The following is a 24,406-nucleotide window of genomic DNA, read 5'->3' as shown; positions in this document are numbered from 1 at the left end:
GATATAAAAAAGTATTACTGAAAGATGCTACAGACTGGGGCTGAAACTTCCACATTAAGTCAATTAGTTGTGAGACGAAAAGTAGAGATAACAAGCTGGTTGTTTTTAGCGACTGATGGGCAAATGAGCTGATCCTGGCTACTGAAGAAGACAACATAAGAGTGGCGTCTCTCCAACTGTATGCAATAAAGGAGCAGGTTTAAACCCCAAAATGCACACTCCTGTCACAAATATATACTTTATATATATATATCACATACTTCTTCCCGAGTGGTGCTAGAGGTGAAGAACCCACTTGCCAATGCAGGAGACATGAGACATGGGTGTGATCTGTGGGTCGGAAGACCCCCTGGAGGAGGGCATGGCAACCCACTTCTAGTCAGTCTTCTTGCTTGGAGAATTCCATGGACAGAGGAGCCTGGTAGGCTCGTCAGATACAATTGAAGCAACTTCCACACACACAATGTCACAGCAACATCTGATTTCTGTAGACGTTTCTAGATACTCAATTTCTATACCGGTCTAGAGAAACACCTGCTAGCACTACCTAGGGTTTTGTTTCTTAATGTCAATTGGATCTGAAACCTTGCATTTACCCGGGTCTAACTCTTGAGTGAGAAAATTCAGGTCTTTTCCCCTTCTACTCAGTAAATGAAGACAATCCAATCCAACAATTAGATAAAAAGTAGCACAGAGACTTGTCATTAACTTGTTTTAATTTTAAAATGTAAAATATCACATTATCACACTGCCTTAGTAAATTAAAATTATCCTTTTGAATGCAAACTTCAGCATTTAAGAATCTCAACTTGAAAGCTTCACTTTATTTTGCCATTTATCTTAGAAGATAACAGGACATAGATACTTAAAACCGGATATGAAAATATTCATTTGATCTATGTACCTCTAAACTCCTGTACCTTTGTTTCCATGTTCTCAGGAAAAAAAGCCAAATGATTAGTTGAGTGTGAACAGAGTACCCTCAGGGGATTCCCTATCTCTTATACGTCTCATTATCAAAGGAAGTAAAATTTAAAATGTTCTGACCTATATACACTGACTACAATCTGGTACAATTTACTGTAGCCCATGAGGTAGGCTCCACACCTCTGAGACTGTATTATGTGCTTTACAGAATTTCTGGAACAAAATTTCTAGGACTCAAATCCATACTAAGTGACTTAAATCCTCACTGTTTCTGTTTCTTCATCTGTAAAAAGGGGATAAGAGCACCTACATCAAAGGATTATTGTGCAGGTTAAAGTGCATGTGAAGTGCTTAGAACACTGCCTGGCATACAGTAAGTACTAAGTAAGGATTTTAACTTTTTGATTCTTTCATAGTATAACTCAAATCCTTCTGAAGAACTAGAATTTTAACAATTAAATTGGTTAAATGAAATATGGCATATCCTTATGATGAAATACTAATTATCCATTAAAGATTATTTTATTAATCTATTATGAAAATATATTTAAGCTATAATATCCTGTTGAACAGAAAGGAAAAAGTAAATTAGAAAATCATGTACAATCTTATATTTAGAAAAGATGCTAATAGTTATAAAATTTGCAAGTTATTGTGATATTTAAGTGATATTTGCCAAAAGACACTCAGAATCATTCCACACACACTGGAAAAAGACTTAAAACCAATTGTGATTCTCAGCTGATAATGAGGAGGAGAATAAAATGCCATAAATTAGGATTCTTAACAATTTAGAACTGTGTACATTTAATGCATTATTTCTTCTCGACTCTCAAAGGCTGATACTTCTTAAAATGGACTGCATGCTAGAATTAATAAAGCACTGATTTCTGATACATTCCTCCAATGCCACCCACTGCCAACATACTAATACTACCACTGTTACTTTTAAGCAAGCTCTTAAAGTGCTCACAAACTACATATACCAAAAGACAATAAGTCACCTTAACCAATCACCCAAATTTAAACAAGATATTATTAGGTACATATATTGAGATTATAAATATAAAAGACACAGTATTTATAGAATACTGAACAAGGGGGGTTTGTGGTATTGAGAATACTCAGATGGTAGCTTGTGGTACCCTTTAAACTGTTTTAAATTCTTCAATAAAATCAGTATTATTAATTTCACATTTATTTTACATAGGATTTTTGTCAAACTTACCAGTTTTAAATGATTAATTCATAATCACCATCTAGAGACAAAATTTCCTCTCAACTAATGGTTATTCTACCTATAGTTCAGCTCACTCTTCTGTCTACAATAGTTATATTTCATTTTATCGAATCTGAAATATACAATTATGCATTACAGACAAGCTGTTTTCAAATTCGCTTAAAGAGTAGATCAAGTTTTCAATTTTACATAAAGCCATATACCAGTTTATCATTAAAAATATGAGTCTTCATAACCTGTTTATTCCAATTCTCTTTAGACAGCAACACTAACAAAATTCTTAATGCATACACCCCATCACCTACAAGTCTTTCCCTATGTTATTATTTTGACACTTAAAGAAGAACATCTTAACAACCAAGTTTTGTAACTACTATCCCTACCAATCAAATGGTGATGCATCAAGGTTGCAATTTTCATGAGTTTTAACATATTAAGAGTACATTATTTACCTAAGCCTAAAGGACTGAGCCTTATTTAAAAAAAAAGCCACATCAATTTAATTTCATATATATGATGCTACCTATTCAATTTATTAAAAATTAAAATAAACAAAATAACCAAACTAATGCTCCAAACTTATGCTGTTCATGTGGAAGACACTACAAGAGAAGACACAATAGAGACTGCCTTGCAATAAGAAATACAAATTCCTTCTACAGAGATGGAGAAATAAAAGGACAATTCTAGTTGTCTAAAAGACAATTCACTGTACACATTTTATTTACAGTTTTGTACACTGTCTTAATATGAATGGGACCGCTTTTCTACTTGAGCCAATTTTTTAACCAAAGCAAAATAACCTAAGGAATACAAAGTGTTAAAATACAGCATAAAGATACAAAAACAGACATACTAATTCTAATTAGGAATGTAATTATGATGTTACATTTTTTATAATCCACAATTAAGTTTAGGAAATCACACAAACATAGATCACTGATTTGAATGAAATGCATAAATTTGTAGCAAAGCATTGTAGTTTTAAGTTAAAAAAAAATTACCAAAGAATGCACAAAATTAATGTTTATTCCACCTTTGTGTCATATTCCTGGATCCTTCACCAATGTTACATGAGAAAGAAAAACTAAAGCAAAACAAATGAAAAACTGAAATCAGAATCACTAATGTTATCAAGTAGGGAAACAAATAAATTAAAATCTAGCAGCCATCAGCAAGAGTACAGCACAGATAATGCTGTAAAAAGAAACAAAGAAAATTGCCAGAAAACTGTATGCATCATACTCTTTCAAACCAGCAAAATATGCTCCTGCATACAATGGAACGTAAACAAAATCATTCTCTTGTAAGGTATAGAAATGCAAGTTTTTTTTTTTAATATTGTAGATGGGTCAAATGTGTTTGTAATGGTTATTTCTATTAAGCTATTACAGAGTGGGCCAGGAACAAATTTATGAATTCTGGGGATGATGTGTACTGTAATTCTTTGATTGAGATAATGGACACTCTAGCCAAAAAAAAAAAAAAGAAAATATGAACACAGAAGTACAAGACAAAGGCGAATGAGACTTCTCTTATATCTTAGCAACATTTAGATGGAAATCAAATTTAAATGCAGTCCACTCTGCTTTTGAAGAGGCTTTGGTTCAGCTCCCAAATCTCGATTGCTTGACGCAGTCTCCTATGAGAATACTCAGAAGGTGTCTTCTTAAACAACAAATCTATTTTTAGTGGTGGAGCCGCTCTTAGTAGCTGTGTCTGCATGGGACTGATAACCAATCACTATCTTTGGAGGAAGTCCTAACCTTTCCTTGTATACCCTCCTATAGGAAGAAAAAGAAAAGTAGCCATTAATTTTTATTCAAACATACACCCCAAATCCAGCAATACTATTCTTTATTAAAAAAAAAACAAAAACTGGAGAGTGAAATAAGAAACTGCACATTTTCCTTTTAACAAAATATATTCTTCCTTTTCACTACAATCTTGGTTAATCACTTAACCAATATTTGAGAATCTACTATGTACCAGGTACTGTGGTAATTATCAATAAATTAATAATAAGCAAAGCAGGGACAGTCCCTGGGGTTATGGTATTTATAGTTTAGAGTATTTGATTATTTACAAACAACTAATCACAAATACATATGGTGGAGCTATATCACATGCAAAATTGATTTGTATAAAATCAATTACAAGCACATATTTTAATTTTTTGATCTAAAATGCTTCAATTATATTTTACATATAAACTTTAGTAAATATTTTATGTTACTGCAATTACATTTACCTTATCTATTACTGAAAGAAAGCACACTCAAAAATTAAACACTTTGAAGGCAATTTGTAATATTTTCAAATCATATGTTTCTATTTTAAGGACAAATATGATGAGTATCAAGGAGGGTAAGTACAGGGGCTGCAGTATCATTAACAAGAAGGATCTAATCTCCTGGAAATCAAAGAAATCTCTCCTTTAAAATTTATGAGGTCAAAAGTATAATGCTAAGAGAATTAAGCACATCTGAAGGCTGAGGAATAAAAATTAAGCTCAGTGGCTACAGCTACCAAGAAAAGTAAATATGAAAGATAAGGCTGACAAGATAAAACTGGGCACAGATCACCATATAATCTGAGAACATCATAGGTCAGACTAGAAATCTGGTATCTGAGAAGAGCAAAATTTTAAAATAAGCACCAAATGAAACAAAAATAAAGATATATATATATTTTCATGGAACTGAATCCTCCAGTATACTAGGAAAATTTATTCATATTGTACCCTTCAGAAGATTTCAGTACCTTCTCTAGAGTAAGGTATTTAAAAATAATTTTGAGATAACTAAAATTACAATTAATATCAAGTTGACATTAGGATGCAATGTACCTTCAATTATACTTAATCACTAAAAATGCCAGAAAGCAAGAGCACTGAGCCATGCAGCTTAAACAGGCAGAAAAATATCCTTCCTTGAAAAACTGAAGTCAAATGTGTAAATAAAGATTTCAAAAATTGTTAACACTGACACAATTAAAAATCTTCCCAAGGAAAGAAATTCATGTCTAATTTCTTTAATGCATTTTCAAAGAAATATGAGATCCTCACAATCAATAAGATTCAATGCTGACAAAAAGATCAGGAATATGATGACAATCAATTATCAATTTTCTCTTATAGAAACCCTCTGGAAAATGAAACCTGGAAAATACCCACACCTTTTAATACAGAAAGGAATTATATTCACAGAATTCATACTGTTGGAAAAATCAACATACAAAGGGGCAAATCAAACATATTGAGACCTATGACCTGTACACTTAATTTCAATATAAAATTTAAAGTTCAATTTTACTAACTTAAATTTAGTAAAAATTAACACTGACTGACATTTGAGGGGAAAAAATGATAAGCAATTTTTGTAAGTAGTAATATTTGCCACAAAGTTTTAAAATATATACATGTAGGTTTTAAGCATGGACAAAACCAAGCTACTGTCACTTATATCTCAATGGAAATTTCATGTTTAAGTGTACACATATGTGGCAAAATACACATATACCATTTGCCAATATTCACCAATGAATTGAGTATTATACATAAGCACTGTGGTTTTTAAAGTACATTAAGGAAAAGACACATTCTCATTTGATAAATAAAATGTGACGTGCTAAAACAGTGTTCCAGTGGTTCTATACTCCATTGATAGGAAAAAGAAATTTTATAGAAATGAAAAAGGATGAACCAGACATAGAATACCAATACAGCCATTCAAGGTTATAAAAGTGTTCATGAAAACAAGAAAAATAATGATCTACATAAACATATTTTTAAAAAAGTAGTTCTGCTTTTAGTTATCTATTTTAAAAGTACACAAACAGCAGAACTTACCCTATATGTGTAACAGCTTCTCTGTTTTCACATTCAGTAGTCCATATTGCTATTTTATCACCTTTAGCTCTAACATTAACAACAGCTCCACACACATCATCGCTGTAGTCATCAAAAGATTCTCCAATAAGGCACAGCAGCTTAAGAGAAAAAACTCAATTTCAAATTACATTCAACAGATTATGAACTGCTTCTTTAAGTTGCAAAATGTCTCATATATTTATATACAAAGCTGAAAATGAAGGGTTTTATATATATATATATATGATTTTTTGTCTTCCTGCCTTTAAAAAATTGTTAATTTGATTCTTTAATACCAAAAACATTAACAGTTTTGCTAACTTTTTCAGTCAGGGCACAAAAAAGGTGAATTATTTTACTAATATTCATTTGCTCTGCTGCTACACTTGCCAGTAAACAAGTTTTAATGGAATAAATGAAAAAGCTGCTCATGGATGAAATGCCTCTTGTTCCTGTTGCTTTTCATAAACTTTCCCTAATTAAAAAAATATATATGGTAAATACATAACAAAATTTACCATTTTAACCATTTTTAAGGTTTAGTGACATTAAGTATATTCAGTACCACCATCTGTCTCCACAACTTTTGTCATCTTACAAAACTGAAATGACTTAATAAAGAGTTCTAAAATGGTATTTATTGATAATCTCTCCCAAAAGAAAATTAAGTTTTTCCTCAATAAAAGCCATTTACTGAAATATTTATTATTGCTCAATTTAGTAAGTGCTAACCAGGAACTTCCCTGGTGGTCCAGTGGTTAAGACTCCATGCTTCCATGGCAGGGGGCTCAGGTTGGATCCCTGGTCAGGGAACTAAGATTGTGCATGCCACGTGGCACGCTTAATATGCTAGCTAACTACAGACCAGACCAGTGTTCAAGATACAAAAAGACTATAATCCCTGATCTTAAAAGCCTGGGGTTTAAAACCTTTCACTAGAGAAAACGTCTGTTATCTCAATTTAATAAATGTCGTATGAAGCCAAAAGTTCCAAATTATATCACAACATATAAGCTGAATGATATCAAGCTACAATTTCACTATTTCCTTCACAAATCTAAAAAGCTGAGTTCACAAAGCAATCTCCAAGGACTGTAAAAACTTGTATCATACAAAATGTGAAAGTTACAATTTTGAACTTAATGAAATGACTAGGATGACCTTATTGTGGAAAGTCAGTCAACTGCCAATCATTTTCTGGATTTGTAATATGTAGCAAGGCATTTTACTGTACTAGTATGTAAAAAGTATACAAGATTCATTCACATGGTAGAACAAAATTAAGTGCTGGTCTAGATTTCTAGAGTGGGCATCCTTATCTTCTCTTTGAGTAACCAACGAAAAAGGAACAAAGTTTTCTACCACTTTAATGGCAGAAAGTGAAGAGGTAGAGCCTCTTGATGAAGGTAAAAGAGGACAGTGAAAAAGCTGGCTTAAAGCTCAACATTCAAAAAAACGAAAATAATGGCATCTGGTCCTATCACTTCATGGCAAACAGATGGGGAAAATGTGGGAAACAAGAGTCAGATTTCATTTTCTAGGGCTCCATAATCACTGTGGACGGTCACTGCAGCCACGAAATTAAAAGACACTTGCTCCTGGGAAGAACAGCTATGACAAACCTAGACAGCATATTAAAAAGCAGAGACATCACTTTGCTGACAAAGGTTCGTATAATCAAAGCTATAGTTTTTCCAGTGGTCATGTATGGATGTTAGAGGTGGACTATAAAGAAGGGTGAGCACCGAAGAATTGATGCTTTCCAACTGCGGTGCTGGAGAAGACTCTTGTGGTGCTGCAGAAGATTCTTGAAGAGAGTCCTGTGGACAGCAAGGAGATCACGCCAATCAATTCTAAAGGAAATCAACCCTGAATATTCATTGAAAGGACTGCTGCTGAGGCTCCAATACTCTGGATACATGATGCAAAAAGCTGATTCATTATAGAAGACCCTGATGATGGGAAAAATTAAGGGCAAGAGGAGAAGAGGGCAACAGAGGATGAAATGGTTGGATGGTGTCACTGACTCAAAGGACATGAGTTTGAACAAACTATGGGAGATAGTGAAGGACAGGGAAGCCTGGAGTGCTGTAGTTCATGGGGTCGCAGAGTCAGAAACAACTTAGCAACTGAATAACAACAACAACTTGGAAGAAAAGTTATGACCAACCTAGATAGCATATTCAAAAGCAGAGACATTACTTTGCCAACTAAGGTCCGTCTAGTCAAGGCTATGGTTTTTCCTGTGGTCATGTATGGATGTGCGAGTTGGACTGTGAAGAAGGCTGAGTGCCGAAGAATTGATGCTTTTGAACTGTGGTGTTGGAGAAGACTCTTGAGAGTCCCTTGGACTGCAAGGAGATCAGCCCTGGGTTTTCTTTGGAAGGAATGATGCTAAAGCTGAAACTCCAGTACTTTGGCCACCTCATGCGAAGAGTTGACTCATTGGAAAAAGACTCTGCTGCTGGGAGGGATTGGGGGCACGAGGAGAAGGGGATGACTGAGGATGAGATGGCTGGATGGCATCACTGACTCGATGGATGTGAGTCTGAGTGAACTCCGGGAGTTGGTGATGGACAGGGAGGCCTGGCGTGCTGCGATTCATGGGGTCACACAGAGTTGGACGTGACTGGACTGAACTGAACTGAACAACAACAAAGTTTTAGTATTCAAAAACAGCTTTATAATTTTAAAACCTTACTGTCTCTAGCCAAAAACGATCGAGGTCACTTCGTCTCTGCTGTTTGTTCAGTGTAATTAGCCATCGTCCTCCTCGTTTGTTTTTCTCATCTTCCCACATAGGCTCAATACCATCCTACAAGGTTAGGGGTACAATAATATGAGACAATATTGTTAGTTTAACTTAAGATAATGACTAAAAACAGTAAGCAACAACTTTGTTAACTGTTTACTTTATACTCATAAAACTGTTATTGAGGTAGTGCGAAAGCACACAAAACTTAAAGCTAGAGGCATGGGACTGCAAAAACAGAGCCTTGACTAGGGCACTTAATAGCTATCAAATCTGGGGTTTGACTTAATTTGGAGGTTCTAAAGTAACATACTTTGGAGGTTCTGAGTAACATACACCTTTTAGAAGCCATCACATTTCTACATCTAAAAAATACATATGAAAGCTACACCACTGCAGAGAGCTAATGACTGTCCCACCCACTAACAGCTGACAAAACTCACATAAGTATCTCAAGGACGCACATACTCCTGACAAACTGCACTTCGGTCTACTCAAGTATATAAAGAAGAAATAGGAGTGGATAATCAAAGCTCTCCTCAAAATTAATCATAGTATATGCCTATACAGCCAAATTCTCACTTAATTTCAATTATTTATACTAAAAGAAGCCAAAATATACTTATGCTAAAATATGGTAAAGCTAATATAATTATTCTCCAAGCATCACAACAGTAACTATTTCTAAGTTCATGGTAAGATTTTAATGAATACCTGAATGGTCCAATCTTATAATAAATATATGAAGTCACCAATTAAGCATACCTTAAAAAGTGAGTAGTCACAGCCAGGCATTAAATTACTAGACAACTGGATATGGTTGTATAGACTAGGTAAAAGAAAAGAACAATTATAAACATAGAAAATGTAGTGTAGAGTTTAGGTGTTTATATGTACATTCAGAGAATATGATAAAAATAAACAAGATAAAAACTCATTTACTTTTTTCCCACTATGGAGTCAATTTCTGAAACAGACCAAACAGATCTTAATAACAGTCAGCTTTAAGAATCAACATCTGATGATTTTTAGAAATATCTTCAGCGATTTTATCCTGACAATTTTGGTGTATTAGTTAACTTAATATATACACATTATTACAAGAAACTGAGAAGAGAGGTACCAGATGGCTTTAAGTAAATAAGCCATTTTAAACACACAAAAAGACAAATCTAGAGAAAGTAAGACAAAACTCCCTGATCATCAGGATTGCATGACTAAACTAAGTCAACATTATTATTATCTGTGAATGTACCCAAGAGTGGAAAAGATCAACAGTCCCCAAATACTACACATCATTACTAGTTTAAGTCAGCAAGCATAATAATCTTTGGGGGAGCTTTTAAAGACAGAATAGTTCTACATCCTACTTCTTAGAATTTTAATTCCTTAAATATAGGCTGGAACCACAGAATGTGTATTTCTAAACTATTTCCCAAATAGCAATGTAACAGATTAACATTTGGGATGAATTAGGTATTCCACTAGCCTAAAGGTAGAATGCTAGATTGGATCATTTGATCTTGAAATCTACCATAGCAAATTTGTTATGAAACTGGCAATAGAGTAAGAATGCTTTGCCTGTCTCCAGTATTTTATACAGAAGTGATGATCTTACATGACTAGCAATAATACCACACGGATGGTTATTTCCCTTAGTAAGATTTTCTTACTGCTATTTTAACCCAGTCTGCGAGTATTTCAAGTAGAGTTTTGAGAAAGAGTCAAGGATTCTTTGGATGACATCCCACAGTTTAACAACAAATCCAATTTGAATGAGAGAGCATTAAGACAGCATACAGCTTGTTGGGTTATTCTATCTAGTAGTAACTCTTTCCAAACTAGATTATCACTGACAAGATTCCACTAGGCAAGAAGAGAGACATGGATACTAACGTAACTACAGAATTAGAACCACCATTTCTATACAATTAATGTCTAGTGGGGAAGGGACATTCTTCAATGGCATTCAAAGTAGAAAAGACCAACGATTCTTTCTGCTGTCTTCTTTCTCCTTAATCATGCTCTAAGGTCTCTTACTAAGTTTACAATTAGAATCTGTTAATGGCACACTTAAATAGAATCCTAATGCTACAGACAAGACTAGATTAAAAAAAAAACAAACCTCACTAGCTGTTTCATTAAATTTGTCCCCCCAAAAGGGAGAAACTAAGTGACAAAGACAGAAAGCTTAAGGGTTTATCTTTCAATTATGGCATAAAAATCCACTCAGCAATAATATTGCTTACAACATACCTAAAAACTGTGGCATCATGTTCTAATTAGAGGTCACTTAGATATATAATTATGTAAAACTGGTGACAGCCAAACAAACTTAGATAAATGCAAATCCTATTCACTGGGAGAATGGCTCAGAACTCTTGCTCTCCCCTCCTCCACAGAATACTGGAAACTATTATGCTTCAGAAAACTCTTGAATAAATACAATTAGAGAAGAAAAACACTCAATGTTTTGATGAAGGGCAAAACAGAACCATAATTTAACTAGGCCTATGAATTACTGGGAGTTTCAAATGTAGTTCATTTTTTAAAAATGTTTTCACTAATTAAAAAAAAAAAAAAAAGCCCATAAGTTCAATTAGAAGTGACCAAAGTGATCTCAACATAGTTTTCTTTAATTATTCTATGCTTTGTTTTCAGTGATTTAAATGCATACTAAATGCCTAATATGCTGGAAGTATAAATATGTATAAAATTTTAAATCATAATTTATTTATAATTTTCTAACCACCATCTATCTGCGTGATACACCCAAGTATTAAAATTAAAACACAGGAATCACATCACTGATATGATCCAAAATACACAAACTGAACAAATTAGAATACTTAGATAACTGCTAGATAATTTACAGCTCTTAAACATGTTTTTAATAAGCTGTATCTTTCATGTTCTCCAACAGTTTCTCCCTATATATTTTTCAAGCAAATAAGACATAACTAAATAAACTGTTTTAAAGAATCAATATTCTAAAACTTCTTGCACAGAACTTTATAGCTCTAAATTAAATTATATTGCTAAATCTGAAATAAAATCTCAAAAATATTTCAAGTATTTTTAATTTGACCACAAAGTGTAATAAAATTATCTATCATCACAGATACTGTCATTCTTTGACAAACCCTGATTTATGAGCAGTTCATCCTTTGAAATTCAGAATCTTTATCACAGGAAATCCACAGTTTATACAAAAAAGAATCTGCAGAAATGCTAAGAAAAGCATTCTTTTCCTAAGAAAGCTCTGGAATAAAAATAGAGCAAATTTGCCTAGGTAACCAAGAAAGGGGACAAGGTCCTAAAAGTTGTCAGAAGTTCCAGTGACAATAAAGGATTCTCAATGAATGATATCTTAGGAAAAGGAATAGAGAATAGGCAGAGCTAAATGATGACAAGATGGAAGCTTTTGAGAACTGTTGAGAAAACTGTTGAGAAATAATCACCAATTCTAACAGTTGTGAGACGATGAACAAGCAAAAAAGTAAATATCAACTGTTCACCTTACCCTTCTTTTTGCGAATACAACTTAAAAAAGTACACAATAAAACAAACATCCTAAAATGGTTACTTACGCCCAGAAGTCTTCAACAGTATCAAACTTAGAGATCAATCGAAGGTTTGCTTGCCAAGTTTTGCTTTTATCATTTTTAAAAAACCAGAGTGCCCATCTAAAAACAGAAAGTCAGTGTCAACAGAAGTTTTACATCCATGTTCAAAGCAGCAGTGAGTTTCACTTATTAATAAAAATGTTGTCTGAAGACAGTTTTCCAAGTAGACATATATTTTATAACTTCATGATTAATGCTTGATAATCTCAGACATAAAAATGAGATGCATTTCAACACCTACTTGGTAATTTGTATTTGCCAACCCTTGATCAAGGAAAAAAATATTTTGAAAAAGCAAAGGCAGAAAAACTACTGAACATACAGTATCAAGTACTGTACCCTGGATTTCTAAAACTAATTCAGTCTTTCCTGAAAAAATAAAAAACAGAACTACCATTTGATCCAGCAATTCCACTTCTGGATATTATCTGAAAACATGAAAATACTAACTTGAAAAAGATATACGAATCCCCATGATTAGTACAGCTTTACAAGAGCTTAAGATACAGAAGCAACTTAAATGTTCATCAAGGAGTGAAAAAAGAAAATATGTATGTATGTATGAAGGTGTATATTCAATGGATTATTCAGCCATAAAAGAGAAAGAAATTTTGCTATTTCCAACATGGATGGACCATAGGACTTTGTAACAAGTTAAATAAATCACACACTATACAGGAAAAACAAATACTATATGATTTTGCTTATACCTGGAATCTAAAAAAAAACTTTAAAAAAGGAGAAAAACCCACCCCAAGCTCACTGATACGGAGAACAGACTGGTGGTTCCCAGAGGCAAAGGGGTGAGGAAATGCATGAAGGGGGTCAAGTGGAACAAACTTCTAGTTATAAATCATGGGGATGCAACATACAACATAGTAAATAGAGTTCGTAACACTGCACTGCAAATTTGAAAGTTGTGAAGAGACTAAATCTTAAAAGTTCTCATTATAAGAAAATATATTATAAATATGTATTGTGATAGATGTTGATTATGATCATTCCACAATACATACAAATACTGAATCACTGTGCTGTACATTTGAAATTGTTACACTTCAACTGAAAATAATAAAATTCCATTCCATCTTAAAAAAAAAATTGCAGCCATTAAAGGTTTATTCTAGAAAATGACTGGATGACTAAGCAAAAATATCTGTACAATAATGCTCTTAAATTTGGAAAACTGGAAACATCCTAAGTGCCTATCAACAGTTCTTAGAATGTGGTTTACAAGTCCCCTTAGGCATCTTAAGACCCTTTCAGGAGCACTGATGAGTAAAAACTATTTCATAAAACCCTAAGATATTTTATTTTTCACTGTGGTGACACTTTCACTGATGATGCAAAAACAACAGTAAACCTAGCAGTAATGTACATACAAAGATCGGGCAGTGGCTCCCATGTCTACCATTTGTCACTGTTCCTGGATTATCATCAACTCTCAGAAGAATAACTGTCAGTTTCTGTTAAGAATGCCACTGATGAAGCAGTAATAAAATACTTGTTTTATTAAACTTCAATCTGTGCACATTTTTTTTCTGCACAAAAAATACTTCTGCACACCAAAGACAATGCTTAGGCATTGAGTTGTGAGGAGAACTAGTCGTTTTTTCAAAGAACACCACTTTTACTTGGAAGAATAAGCTGATCAATCACGGTTACTTCTTGAAAAATGAACAGAGTGAGCATGTTGCTAAAATTTAAGCTTTCAGGAGAAAAATCAGAATTCTGGAAAGCCTGCAGGTGTCACTGAGCATGACAATTTAACAAAACTTGGGTATATTTCTGAGGCATTTAGTAATGATAATGTTATTGTTTTGATATCATATAATGAAAAATGCCAATATTTAGGTCTACAAACTCACTGAACCAGTATTTTCTAAATGACCAGTGGTATGCATGAGTGAAGAAGGATATATATATTTCAAATGCAAGACAGATCAATGGATTTTAAAGTAACAGAGTAGAAAAAAGTTCTTGGATGTGGTTTCAGATTCTACATTGCAACTAACCTGCAAGAAACCTAGTATCAAAGGAAGGAGATATTCATAATTATAAAAGGCCATTAAAATTTCTCCTTTTCCAACCATGTATATTTGAGGTCATATTTTATCCTTAAAACTTCATCTGAAACAACATATCTCCAAAGACTTGAAAATGCAGAACCAGCTATGAAAACCTAGCTGATTTCTATTAAGCCAGGCACTTAAAAATATTTACAAAAATGCTGTTCTTCTCACTATGTATTTTTTATTTTGAATAAACGTTTTCCATAAAAGTCATTTACATTAACATGCAATGGGTTAAGTACATATGTAATTTTATATTTTTTGAGATTTATTTTCTAATATAGCAAATGAAAATAGATGAAAATCTATATAACCTGTAAAACACTGTGGAATCCTCAATAATTTTTAAGAATGTAAAGGGGTTATGAGCCCAAAGAAGTGAGATTTACAATAAATAATTTTAAAAATATAATAAACATAATATATACATGCAAGAAGACTTCTAGGCCACTATTAAATGTGTTAATTGTATGGGTTAAAAAAAAAAGGATAAATGTGAGGGTAAAATTCTCTTAAGACTGACATGAAACCCAGAAACCATGGAGGAAAGTTGGTATTTGATTATATGAAAATAAAAAACCTTTAAAATAACACAACTCTTTAGACAATGTTAAAAGACAAATGATTTGGAAGTGTATTTCAATCTAATCCCCCCTTGGATGGGTTAGCATCTCTAATGTACAATGCTTGGAAATAAACTTGAAAAGATAACCAAAAAGAAAATAACAGACAATAAGAACTGAACAGACTTCTCACAGGTAAAAACACAAATAAGCAATTGTCTTGAACAAAACTCTTTGAAACTTCAATAGAAGAAATGCACATTTAAAACAATAAGACATTGTTTTCACAAATTAGGCTAGAACCAACCTGACGGACAATTAAATTTAAAAGATTGATGGTACCAGTTGGCAAGGATGTAGAAATCAGTAAGTCTAAGCAGATAAAGGAGGATAATTTGGCAGTGTCTACGAAGGTAGATAATGAGCAGTCTTAAACCTAAGAACTCGGAAATTTTACCATATAGATATACCACTATATTCACACAAGTGCAAAAAAAAAAAAATAAGGATGTATACATTAGCACTGTTTGTAAATTTTAAAAATCTGCATACTCATTAATGTAAGCCTGATAAAATATGACTATATATTCATTTAAAACAAGGCTGTGGATTAAAATAAAGACAAAAAATAGTATGGCAATCTGTATAGATTAAAAAAGTATATATATGTACATTGAAAGGTTTTGGAAAAATACAAATCAAATTTTTAACACAGACTATTTTGGGGAGTGGAGCAAAACAAAATGAGGAAGAAGGTATCAGAGAAAAACAGAGAACTTAAAACTCCAGACTCCACATACCCTAGGCTTTTTCTCCTTCACAGACCATCTGAACTTTCTCCTTCAAATTGTCTATTCCTGCTCTATACATTTGTATATTTCTATTCACTCTTCAAACTACACCAATCTTTTTCTATCATCTACTCTACTAAACTTTCTCCAGTGTTAGCAAAGACTTATTGTTCAATCCAATGAATATTTGACCTTTTTGGGGCATATATGCTGTACCTTGTCCTTAAACCATTTTCTTGGTTTCCATGACCAACACTCTGCCCTAGTTTATACAGTATATATGTCTAACATTTCCACAGGCATTCTTAAAAAATTTTATTGAAGTACAGTTGATTTACAATGTTATGGTAATTTCTGCTGTACAACAAAGTGACTTAGCTATACATATGTATATATATTTTCATATTCTTCTCCATTATCGTTTATCATAGGATATTAACTATATAGTTCTCTGGGCTATACAGTAGGACCTTGTTGTTTATCCACTCTCTCTATATAATAATTTGCATCTGTTAACGCCAAACTACCAGTTCATCCCTGCCCAACCCCCTCTCTCTTTGCACCACGTCTGTTATCTTCATAGCCATTCTTACCCCCAAAAAATCCCCATGTGCTAATATTCCAAGCCTCTGTTGTGAGTCAAATTCACTTAAGAGAACTCATTTACTCCTATGGTTTCAACTACCATTCAAAGTTTTACTTCCTGAGCTCAAGATTCACACATAAAACTGCTTGCCAGACGTGGGTCATCCAAGTGAAAATGGAATCCTCAACCTAACATACCTAAAACCAGTCTATTCTAACCTTCCCCTCCAAACCTGTCCCATTCACCATTTACGTTGTTGCCCAAGTCAAAAAATCTATGTGTCAGAAAGCTTACCTGTTCTGTAAAGGGTGTTTAATATAGTGTTCTGGGTTAGCAACCTCCTGATTGGATTCTGTTTTCTCTTCTTCTGTAGGCGGGGGATTTGGAGTAGGGGTGGTTTCCTAGTGGAAAATAATTAAACATTATAAACTTCTTAACATGAAGAAATAACATTAAGAAATTTGTACATTTTTATTGAAATATAGTTAATTTACAATGTTGTGAAAACTTAATCTCTATGACAGCAATACTCTAAAAATAAATCTGAACCAATACTGTTCATAACATTTTTTTAAAGAATGAATTATAGGAGAAGCATTTGATAAAGTAGACTACTAGCCAAACTCTAAGAAAAGCACCAGACTCTTCTAGCATCTCTTCATTAAGAGCAAAATGTTTCTCAAATTTAAAATATATATTGTTATCTTCCACTTACACATTTAACATAAGATTGTTAGACACCATGCAAAATAGGAGAATGAAGTATCTTTCTTTTAACATCCCATTAAAGTGCTGTGCATGGCAGGGGTGGTTAGTGGGGAGGGCCAGTTCAACTAAAGTTTGGAGAGCATAATTAACTATATTACATGACACACAAAAAATCTTTATAAAATGAGTAAGGCAATACTACACAGATCCTTGCCTTCATGTCACACTGTTATGATATATGGTAACTTAAAGTGGAGCAACTTCTGTCATTTTCAAACAACCCTAAGGAAAAAAGCTGGACACCAGCTTGAATTGAAATCTTCTAAATCGGGAAAGGTGTACATCAAGGCTGTATATTGCCACCTTGCTTATTTAACTTATATGCAGAGTACATCATGAGAAACGCCGGGCTGGATAAAGCACAGCTGGAATCAAGATTGCTGGGAGAGATACCTCAGATATGCAGATGACACCACCCTTACGGCAGAAAGTGAAGAACTAAAGAGCCTCTTGATGAAAGTTAAAGAGGAGAGTTTAAAAGTTGGCTTAAAACTCAACATTCAGAAAAATAAGGTCATGGCATCCAGTCTCATCACTTCATGGCAAACAGATATGGAAACAGGGAAAGACTATTTTTTGGGGCTCCAAAATCACTGCAGATGGTGACTGCAGCCATGAAATTAAAAGATACTTGCTCCTTGAAAGAAAAGTTATGACCAACCTAGACAGCATATTAAAAAGCAAAGACATTCCTTTGCCAACAAAGGTCCGTCTAGTCAAGGCTATCGTTTTTCCAGTGGTCATGTATGGATGCGAGAGTTGGACTATAAAGAAAGCTGAGCGCCAAAGAATTGATGCTTTTGAACTGCTGGAGAAGACTTGAGAGTCCCTTGGACTGCAAGGAGATCCAAGCAGTCAATCCTAAAGGAGATCAGTCCTGAATATTCACTGGAAGGACTGATGCTGAAGCTGAAACTCCAATACTTTGGCCACCTGATATGGAGAACTGACTCATCTGAAAAGACGTTGATTCTGGGAAAGATTGAAGGCGGGAGGAGAAGGGGACGACAGAGGATGAGATGGTTGGACAGCATCACTGACTCAATGGACATGAGTTTGAGTAGACTCCGGGAGATGGTGATGGACAGAGAGGCCTGGCATGCTGCAGTCCATGGGGTCGCAAAGAGTCGGACACAACTGAGAACCAAACTGAACTGAAACATAGTTATCATCATCATTTAAAAATGTCATGGAAAAATGGAGCCTGAGAATAATGCATATTCCCCACATTAATCTATGCAGCTCTTCACCCTACTGTAAATTGGCACCAACAAAAAGATAGCTAAGAAAAGGGACCAGAAGCTGAAACAAGTTGATACAAAAGAAGAGGGCACTGCAACAAGTGTCTGAATATCAGATTTAAACTGAACCAGAAAAACAATAAAGACACATATTTACATTAACACTTTATAAATCAGAGATGTATGATCTAAAAGATTTCAAAGCAGACAGATGATACATATTTTACAAAATAAAATTCATTTTTCTAATGAAAAAGACACCTCCAGGAACTACTTTTTACTAGCCTATAAAGTCACTCACAGCAAGGGCTTTATCTCGATTTTGCTCACAATTGTAATGCCAATGATGACAATGCTACACCCAACAGAAACTTACTGCCTTGATTTCTTAAATTTTAAATGTTTACCCAGAGTAGTTAAGGCCCTAAAATTTACGTATAGTAGCCAATGCCTTAATATCACCATTTTTACCAGCATTTTCTCATCACAATACATTTAAATCTTCAAATAGATGATCATTACCAAATGCCATTCTTCACTAGCTTAAAATTAATGATGGCCTCCAAACACGGGCAGTCTGAGTGAACAGAGAAAATAGGAAACAATTAGGGACTGATAAGGCAGGTGGGTTTCAGGAACAGTGTACCAGAGAAAAGGGAACTGCAGGAGTGAGACTCAAAAATTTATGTATAAATCTCTCAAATCCTTGGCTGTGACTCCTAAACTGAGATGTTCAGAGCGCAACTCTGGGTGGCCTACACGAGAACAGCTGAGCCAAGACTTCAGAGGCTGAACAGCATTTGGAAGACTAAGTTCAGATCCAGCCAGAGTGGATGGTTGAAAAGCCTCAGTTTTCAGAAGAAATCCATATGCCTAGCAAATTCTAAAAGTAATCCCTGACAAGATCAAGGTAATCTGATAAATTAACTGCCTCACAAGGACTGAACTCTCTATTCTTCACAGGAAAAGTCTGAGCCTCTATGAATATTATCAACAATACACAGCAAACAATGGAACAATGCAAAAAAAAAACTTCTATAGCAACTGATGATCAAGAGATTAAACTGTCTATAGAAAGAGACCTAGATAACATACACATGATCCAGATAACAGGGCTAGCAGACAGTCTTGACTTTGTTTAGTTGTTGCGTCTGACTCTCTTGTGACACCATGGACTGCAGCCCACCAGGCTCCTCTGTCCACGAGATTCCCCAAGCAAGAATACTAGAGTGGGTTGCCATTCCCTGGTTGAGGAACTGTGATCCCACATGCATGCAGCATGGCAAAAAACTTTTTTTAAAAAAGATACTCCTCCTCTCAAAGTTAAGAAATACTGCAAATTCTCTTATTTACCTAAGGACAATGATTAGTAAAATGTACTCATGAATTCAAAACCCTCATTACAATCCACAATTGTACAATTCCACAGTGTTTACATCTTTTATCAATACCTCAGCAGCACATTAAAAAACAATGAATTACACTAGGAGTAGTAACAAGTTTCAGAGGATACATAATGTCACTTCCTAAGCAAGTACATTCTTTTCTCCTATTCTGCTCTTTTCACCACTAGGAGAATGATGGAAGACTCAGATGTATCAAGTCTCTAGATATTTTAAGAACAAAAACCAAATACGCTCACTTCCTTAAAAACTGTTCCTTTAAATTGAAAGTTCTATTTTAATAGAAATTTTAGTCTTTATATTAAGAATATTCAATTTTGGAGTTTTCAGTTTTATAACTGAAATAAAAATAGCTACTAATCTTTAAATAAATGTGTGTAGGTGTGAATAAGTATACTATTTTAAAATCTTTCATCTTTGCCTTCAGTATTACACAAACAAGCTAGGTTTTAAGACAAATACTCTAAAATGCTTTGAAAAAAATGTTTATTAACCGCAGACAATCTTTTCAGTATTTGACATGTTTTTTAATATAAGCCTTTTCCCCTCCTTGGCCACACTGACCAGGGATGGAAGCTGTGCCCCTTGCAATGGAAGTACAGAGTCCTAACCACTGGACCACCAGGGAATTCCTGAATTTTTTAGCCTTTTAAGCTACTATCTAGAGTCTGCTAGATGTTCAAATTTTTAAGCTTATTTGAATTTCTCAAATCCTAATAAATGATTAATAGCCAATTGTTTCCATGACACAATAAAAATTACTCAAATATTCTACAAAAATATGGCACAGACCAAATCTAGTAAAAAATCATTTTCATGATGGAAATGACTTATGAAAACATTAATATTATAAGGACATATTTTCTCAGTACAAATTTTCTCAGGTCATGTTGTACTATGGCCATCTACTTATCACAACAATTCAAAGCTTTAAAAAGCTTACAATCAATCCTTCGCCCTGAAAGCTTCTTGATTCTACAACTATGTTGTAAATTATTGCAAAGGAAAATATTTTTGTTTGAGACTACTGAGACATGCTCCATCATAAAATCAGTTTTTGTTCATTCTTTCAACTTACTGTTTCATTTTTTGGTTAAAATCTCTTAACTTTGATATAAATAACCAGGATGCATTTTTTCAACTTAGATAAAGCAAAAAAACACACCAAAGTATAGCCATGTTCGATGTTATTTTAACCTTTATGATTAATTCCATGGCAGTGGTCTGTTCTACGAGGAAGCTACAATATCCTTTTTTTTGGCTAGACCACGTCTTAGCTGCAGCATGTGGGATCTAGTTTCTTGACCAAGCATCAAACTTAGACCCCCAGAACTGGGAATGCAGAATCTTAGCCACTGGACCACCAGGGAAGTCCCTCCCATACCTTTTAAATCCGTGGCAGTACATATAATGAGAAGTAATGTCCAGAATGATGGCCATGCTGTATTATTAAATTCTTTGATCAAAAATTAGTTTACAATTATAGTTGTTGTTCAGTTGCTAAGTCATATCCGACTCCTTGTGACCCCATGGACTATACTGCACACCAGGCTCCTCTGTCCTCCACTATCTCCCAGAGTTTGCTCAAATTCTTTTCCATTGAGTTGGTGATGCTAACCATCTCATCCTCTGCCACCCTTTTCTCCTTTTGCCTTCAATCTTAGACATATGCCAAATTAATTACAGACATATAACGAAAAAGAATGAAATAACATATTTCAAAAGAACCCTGAAAGGGGGAATTTCCTGGCAGTCCAGTGGTTATGACTCAGTGCTTCCATTGTCACGGCCCAGGTTCAATCCCCGGTCCAACAGACTGGACAGCCAAGGCATTTACTACATCCAATTTAAAAACAAAATTCTCTATTGCAATGTCCTGCAACATCCCTCCAGCTTGGTGACCACCCAGCTTGGTGGTCACCCCACAGAAAGAAATTTCACTGAAAATTACATTTTAAATATCCCGAAACTATCCAGACAAACCAGGAAAGGCTAATTTTAAAGACCATGGCTACTCTCAAAGTAATCAAATACAATTTCAACCTAAAAGACAATCTGCAAGTGAAAAACCACTGTATAACACATTTCAGGTGGGTAGAAAGGTGAATAAAGCCGTGAGATGGTACAGTGTTTTCTCTAGAGATAGTAAGGAAGCAGGGAGTCTAAAGTGAGCTTTCATGAAACCAAAGGTAGAGTTAGAACAGTACACTGGAGCAAGACTGTAAAATGCCTCAGGAAGCCAGTAATTGACAGGTCAAATTTATTAAATACAACTAACAAGTAAGGGAATAGAAGAGACAACCAGTTTAAGAACAAGTTATTAAACCTGGTTTTGGATTTGCTGAGTTTATGATATTCAAATAAAGATATTTGAAGAAGAGGGCTTCTCTGGTGGTCCAGTGGTTGGGAATCCACCTGCCAGTGCAGGAGACTCAGATTCAATCCTTGGTCCAGGAAGATCCTACATGCCACAGGGTAGCTAGGCCCAAGCACCATAACTACAGACGCCGTGCTCTAGAGCTCACGAGCCACAACTACGGAAGCCCTCACACTCTTGAGCCCTGTGCCCGGAATCGAGAGAAGCCACCGCAATGAGAAGCCTGTGGAATGCTCGCCACAACTAGAGAAAGCCTGCACACAGCAACAAAGACCCAGCACAGTAAAAAATAAGTAATTAAAAAAAAATATGGAGAGGGAAAGAGCTTCAATTAACAGATACAAACTACTATATATAACATAAACAAGGTCCTACTATACAGCACATTAAACTATATTTAATATCTTGCAATAACCTATAGTGGAATGCAGAGAAGTATATACAGACATACATACATACATATATTAACATATAACATTATATGTATATACATACATATATTAATAAACTGAATCATTAGGCTGTACACCAGAAACAGGACATTGTAAATTAACTATACTTCAATTTTTAAAAATTTAATGTATAGTATTACAAATTTATCATTTGACTCAATGGACATGAATTGAGCAAACTCCAGGAGATAATGAAGGACAGGGAAGCCTGCTGTGCTGCAGTCCATTGGGTCACAAAGAGGCGGACACAACTTAGTGACTGAACAACAACTCTCAGTTTATTAACCCAGTACTTCAGTAAACTGAAAGCACTACATATTAAAGGTATGAAACAATGAACAGAAGGGTAAGCCAAGAACAGAAAAGGACAGCAGTGCTTTATGATTTTCAAGTGGTAACACCAATCCTCACACTTGTACCAAACTATGAGTTTTTTTACATGATAGGTAACATTTACTAAGCAGTTATACATATACGTAAGTCGCTCAGTCGTGTCTGACTCTCTGCGACCCCATGGACTGCAGCCTGCCAGGCCCTCTGTCCATGGGATTTTCCAGGAAAGAATACTGGAGTGGGCTGCCATTTCCTTCTGCAGAGGATCTTCCCAACCCAGGGATCGAACCCGGGTCTCCCGTGTTGTAGGCAGATGCTTTAGTAACTTACTAAGCAGTTACTAACAAGCAATAGGCTACATTTATACACATTATCTCAATATAGGGAAACCTATAGGAAGCAATATAGGGCTTCCCTTGTGGCTCAGCTGGTAAAGAATCTACCTGCAATGCAGGAGACCTGGGTTCAATCCCTGGGTTAGGAAGATCCCCTGGAGAAGGGAATGGCTACCCACTCCAGTATTCTGGCCTGGAGAATCCCATGGACTGTATATGGTCCATGGGGTCACAAAGAGTCAGACACGACTAAGCGACTTTCACTTTCATCTCAATATATTCAATCTTCAGAATACTGTGAAACTATTATTCTCTGCTCTTCAAACTTAAGATGTGGACACTAATATGTACTGTCTATATATATATAAATAGCAGGACTGTCAAGATTCATAAATAGGGATACCATGCCTCTAAGTTTTACCTGTTTGTTGTTTCAGCATAATTATTACTACTAGAGGCCTTGTTCACTCTCCCAAGTGTCCAGAATGGTTACCAAGACACTCATTCCAGGCGGTATAACCCTACAGTATATATTAATACCATGCTTTATACCATAGCCTTGGGTTCCACACCTTCACTCTCTTCCAAGTGCATGCCACAAAAAAAGACAGGAATAGTACATTTCACTCTTCCAACACACACACACACTCCACTAGGAAAAACTATGTAAAGGCCAATGATTAATTATAGGGATTTTATATTATGCAAGATAGTATACTAAACACCTATATGATCAAAATAGCTTAGAGCTACAGGTAAACATAAATAAAAGCTCTCTTTTATGGATACAAATAATTAACTCTAAGAATATTATTATTTGATATAAGTAACATATGTAAATCGGAGAAGGCAATGGCACCCCACTCCAGTACTCTTGCCTGGAAAATCCCATGGATGGAGGAGCCTGGTAGGCTGCAGTCCATGGGGTCGCTAAGAGTCAGACACAACTGAGCGACTTCACTTTCACTTTTCACCTTCATGCACTGGAGAAGCAAATGGCAACCCACTCCAGTACTCTTGCCTGGAGAATCCCAGGGATGGGGGAGCCTGGTGGGCTGCCATCTATGGG

At 34.8% G+C, this 24,406-nt stretch overlaps 1 protein-coding gene across 1 annotated transcript in view; it reads right to left on the bottom strand.

Moving 5' to 3' along the window:
* Positions 1–2,380: 2,380 nt before the first annotated feature.
* The window catches only part of EIF4E (eukaryotic translation initiation factor 4E), a 39,477-nt gene continuing 17,451 nt past the window's right edge, over positions 2,381–24,406 (bottom strand). Inside the window, exons 2-7 of the mRNA XM_040237812.1 lie at positions 16,723–16,829; positions 12,381–12,476; positions 9,556–9,619; positions 8,740–8,853; positions 6,018–6,157; positions 2,381–3,951 (exon numbers count right to left, since the gene is read on the bottom strand). Of these exons, the coding sequence (XP_040093746.1) occupies positions 3,837–3,951; positions 6,018–6,157; positions 8,740–8,853; positions 9,556–9,619; positions 12,381–12,476; positions 16,723–16,829 (636 nt within the window). The 3' untranslated portion in view covers positions 2,381–3,836. The remainder of the gene's footprint in view (positions 3,952–6,017; positions 6,158–8,739; positions 8,854–9,555; positions 9,620–12,380; positions 12,477–16,722; positions 16,830–24,406) is intronic.

This window comes from Oryx dammah, unplaced genomic scaffold, assembly GCF_014754425.2.
Source record: "Oryx dammah isolate SB20612 unplaced genomic scaffold, SCBI_Odam_1.1 HiC_scaffold_3, whole genome shotgun sequence".
In the NCBI taxonomy this organism is placed as follows: domain Eukaryota; kingdom Metazoa; phylum Chordata; class Mammalia; order Artiodactyla; family Bovidae; genus Oryx; species Oryx dammah.
The sequence above is the reverse complement of the archived record's forward strand: the minus strand, read 5'-3'. Positions and strand labels throughout refer to the sequence as shown.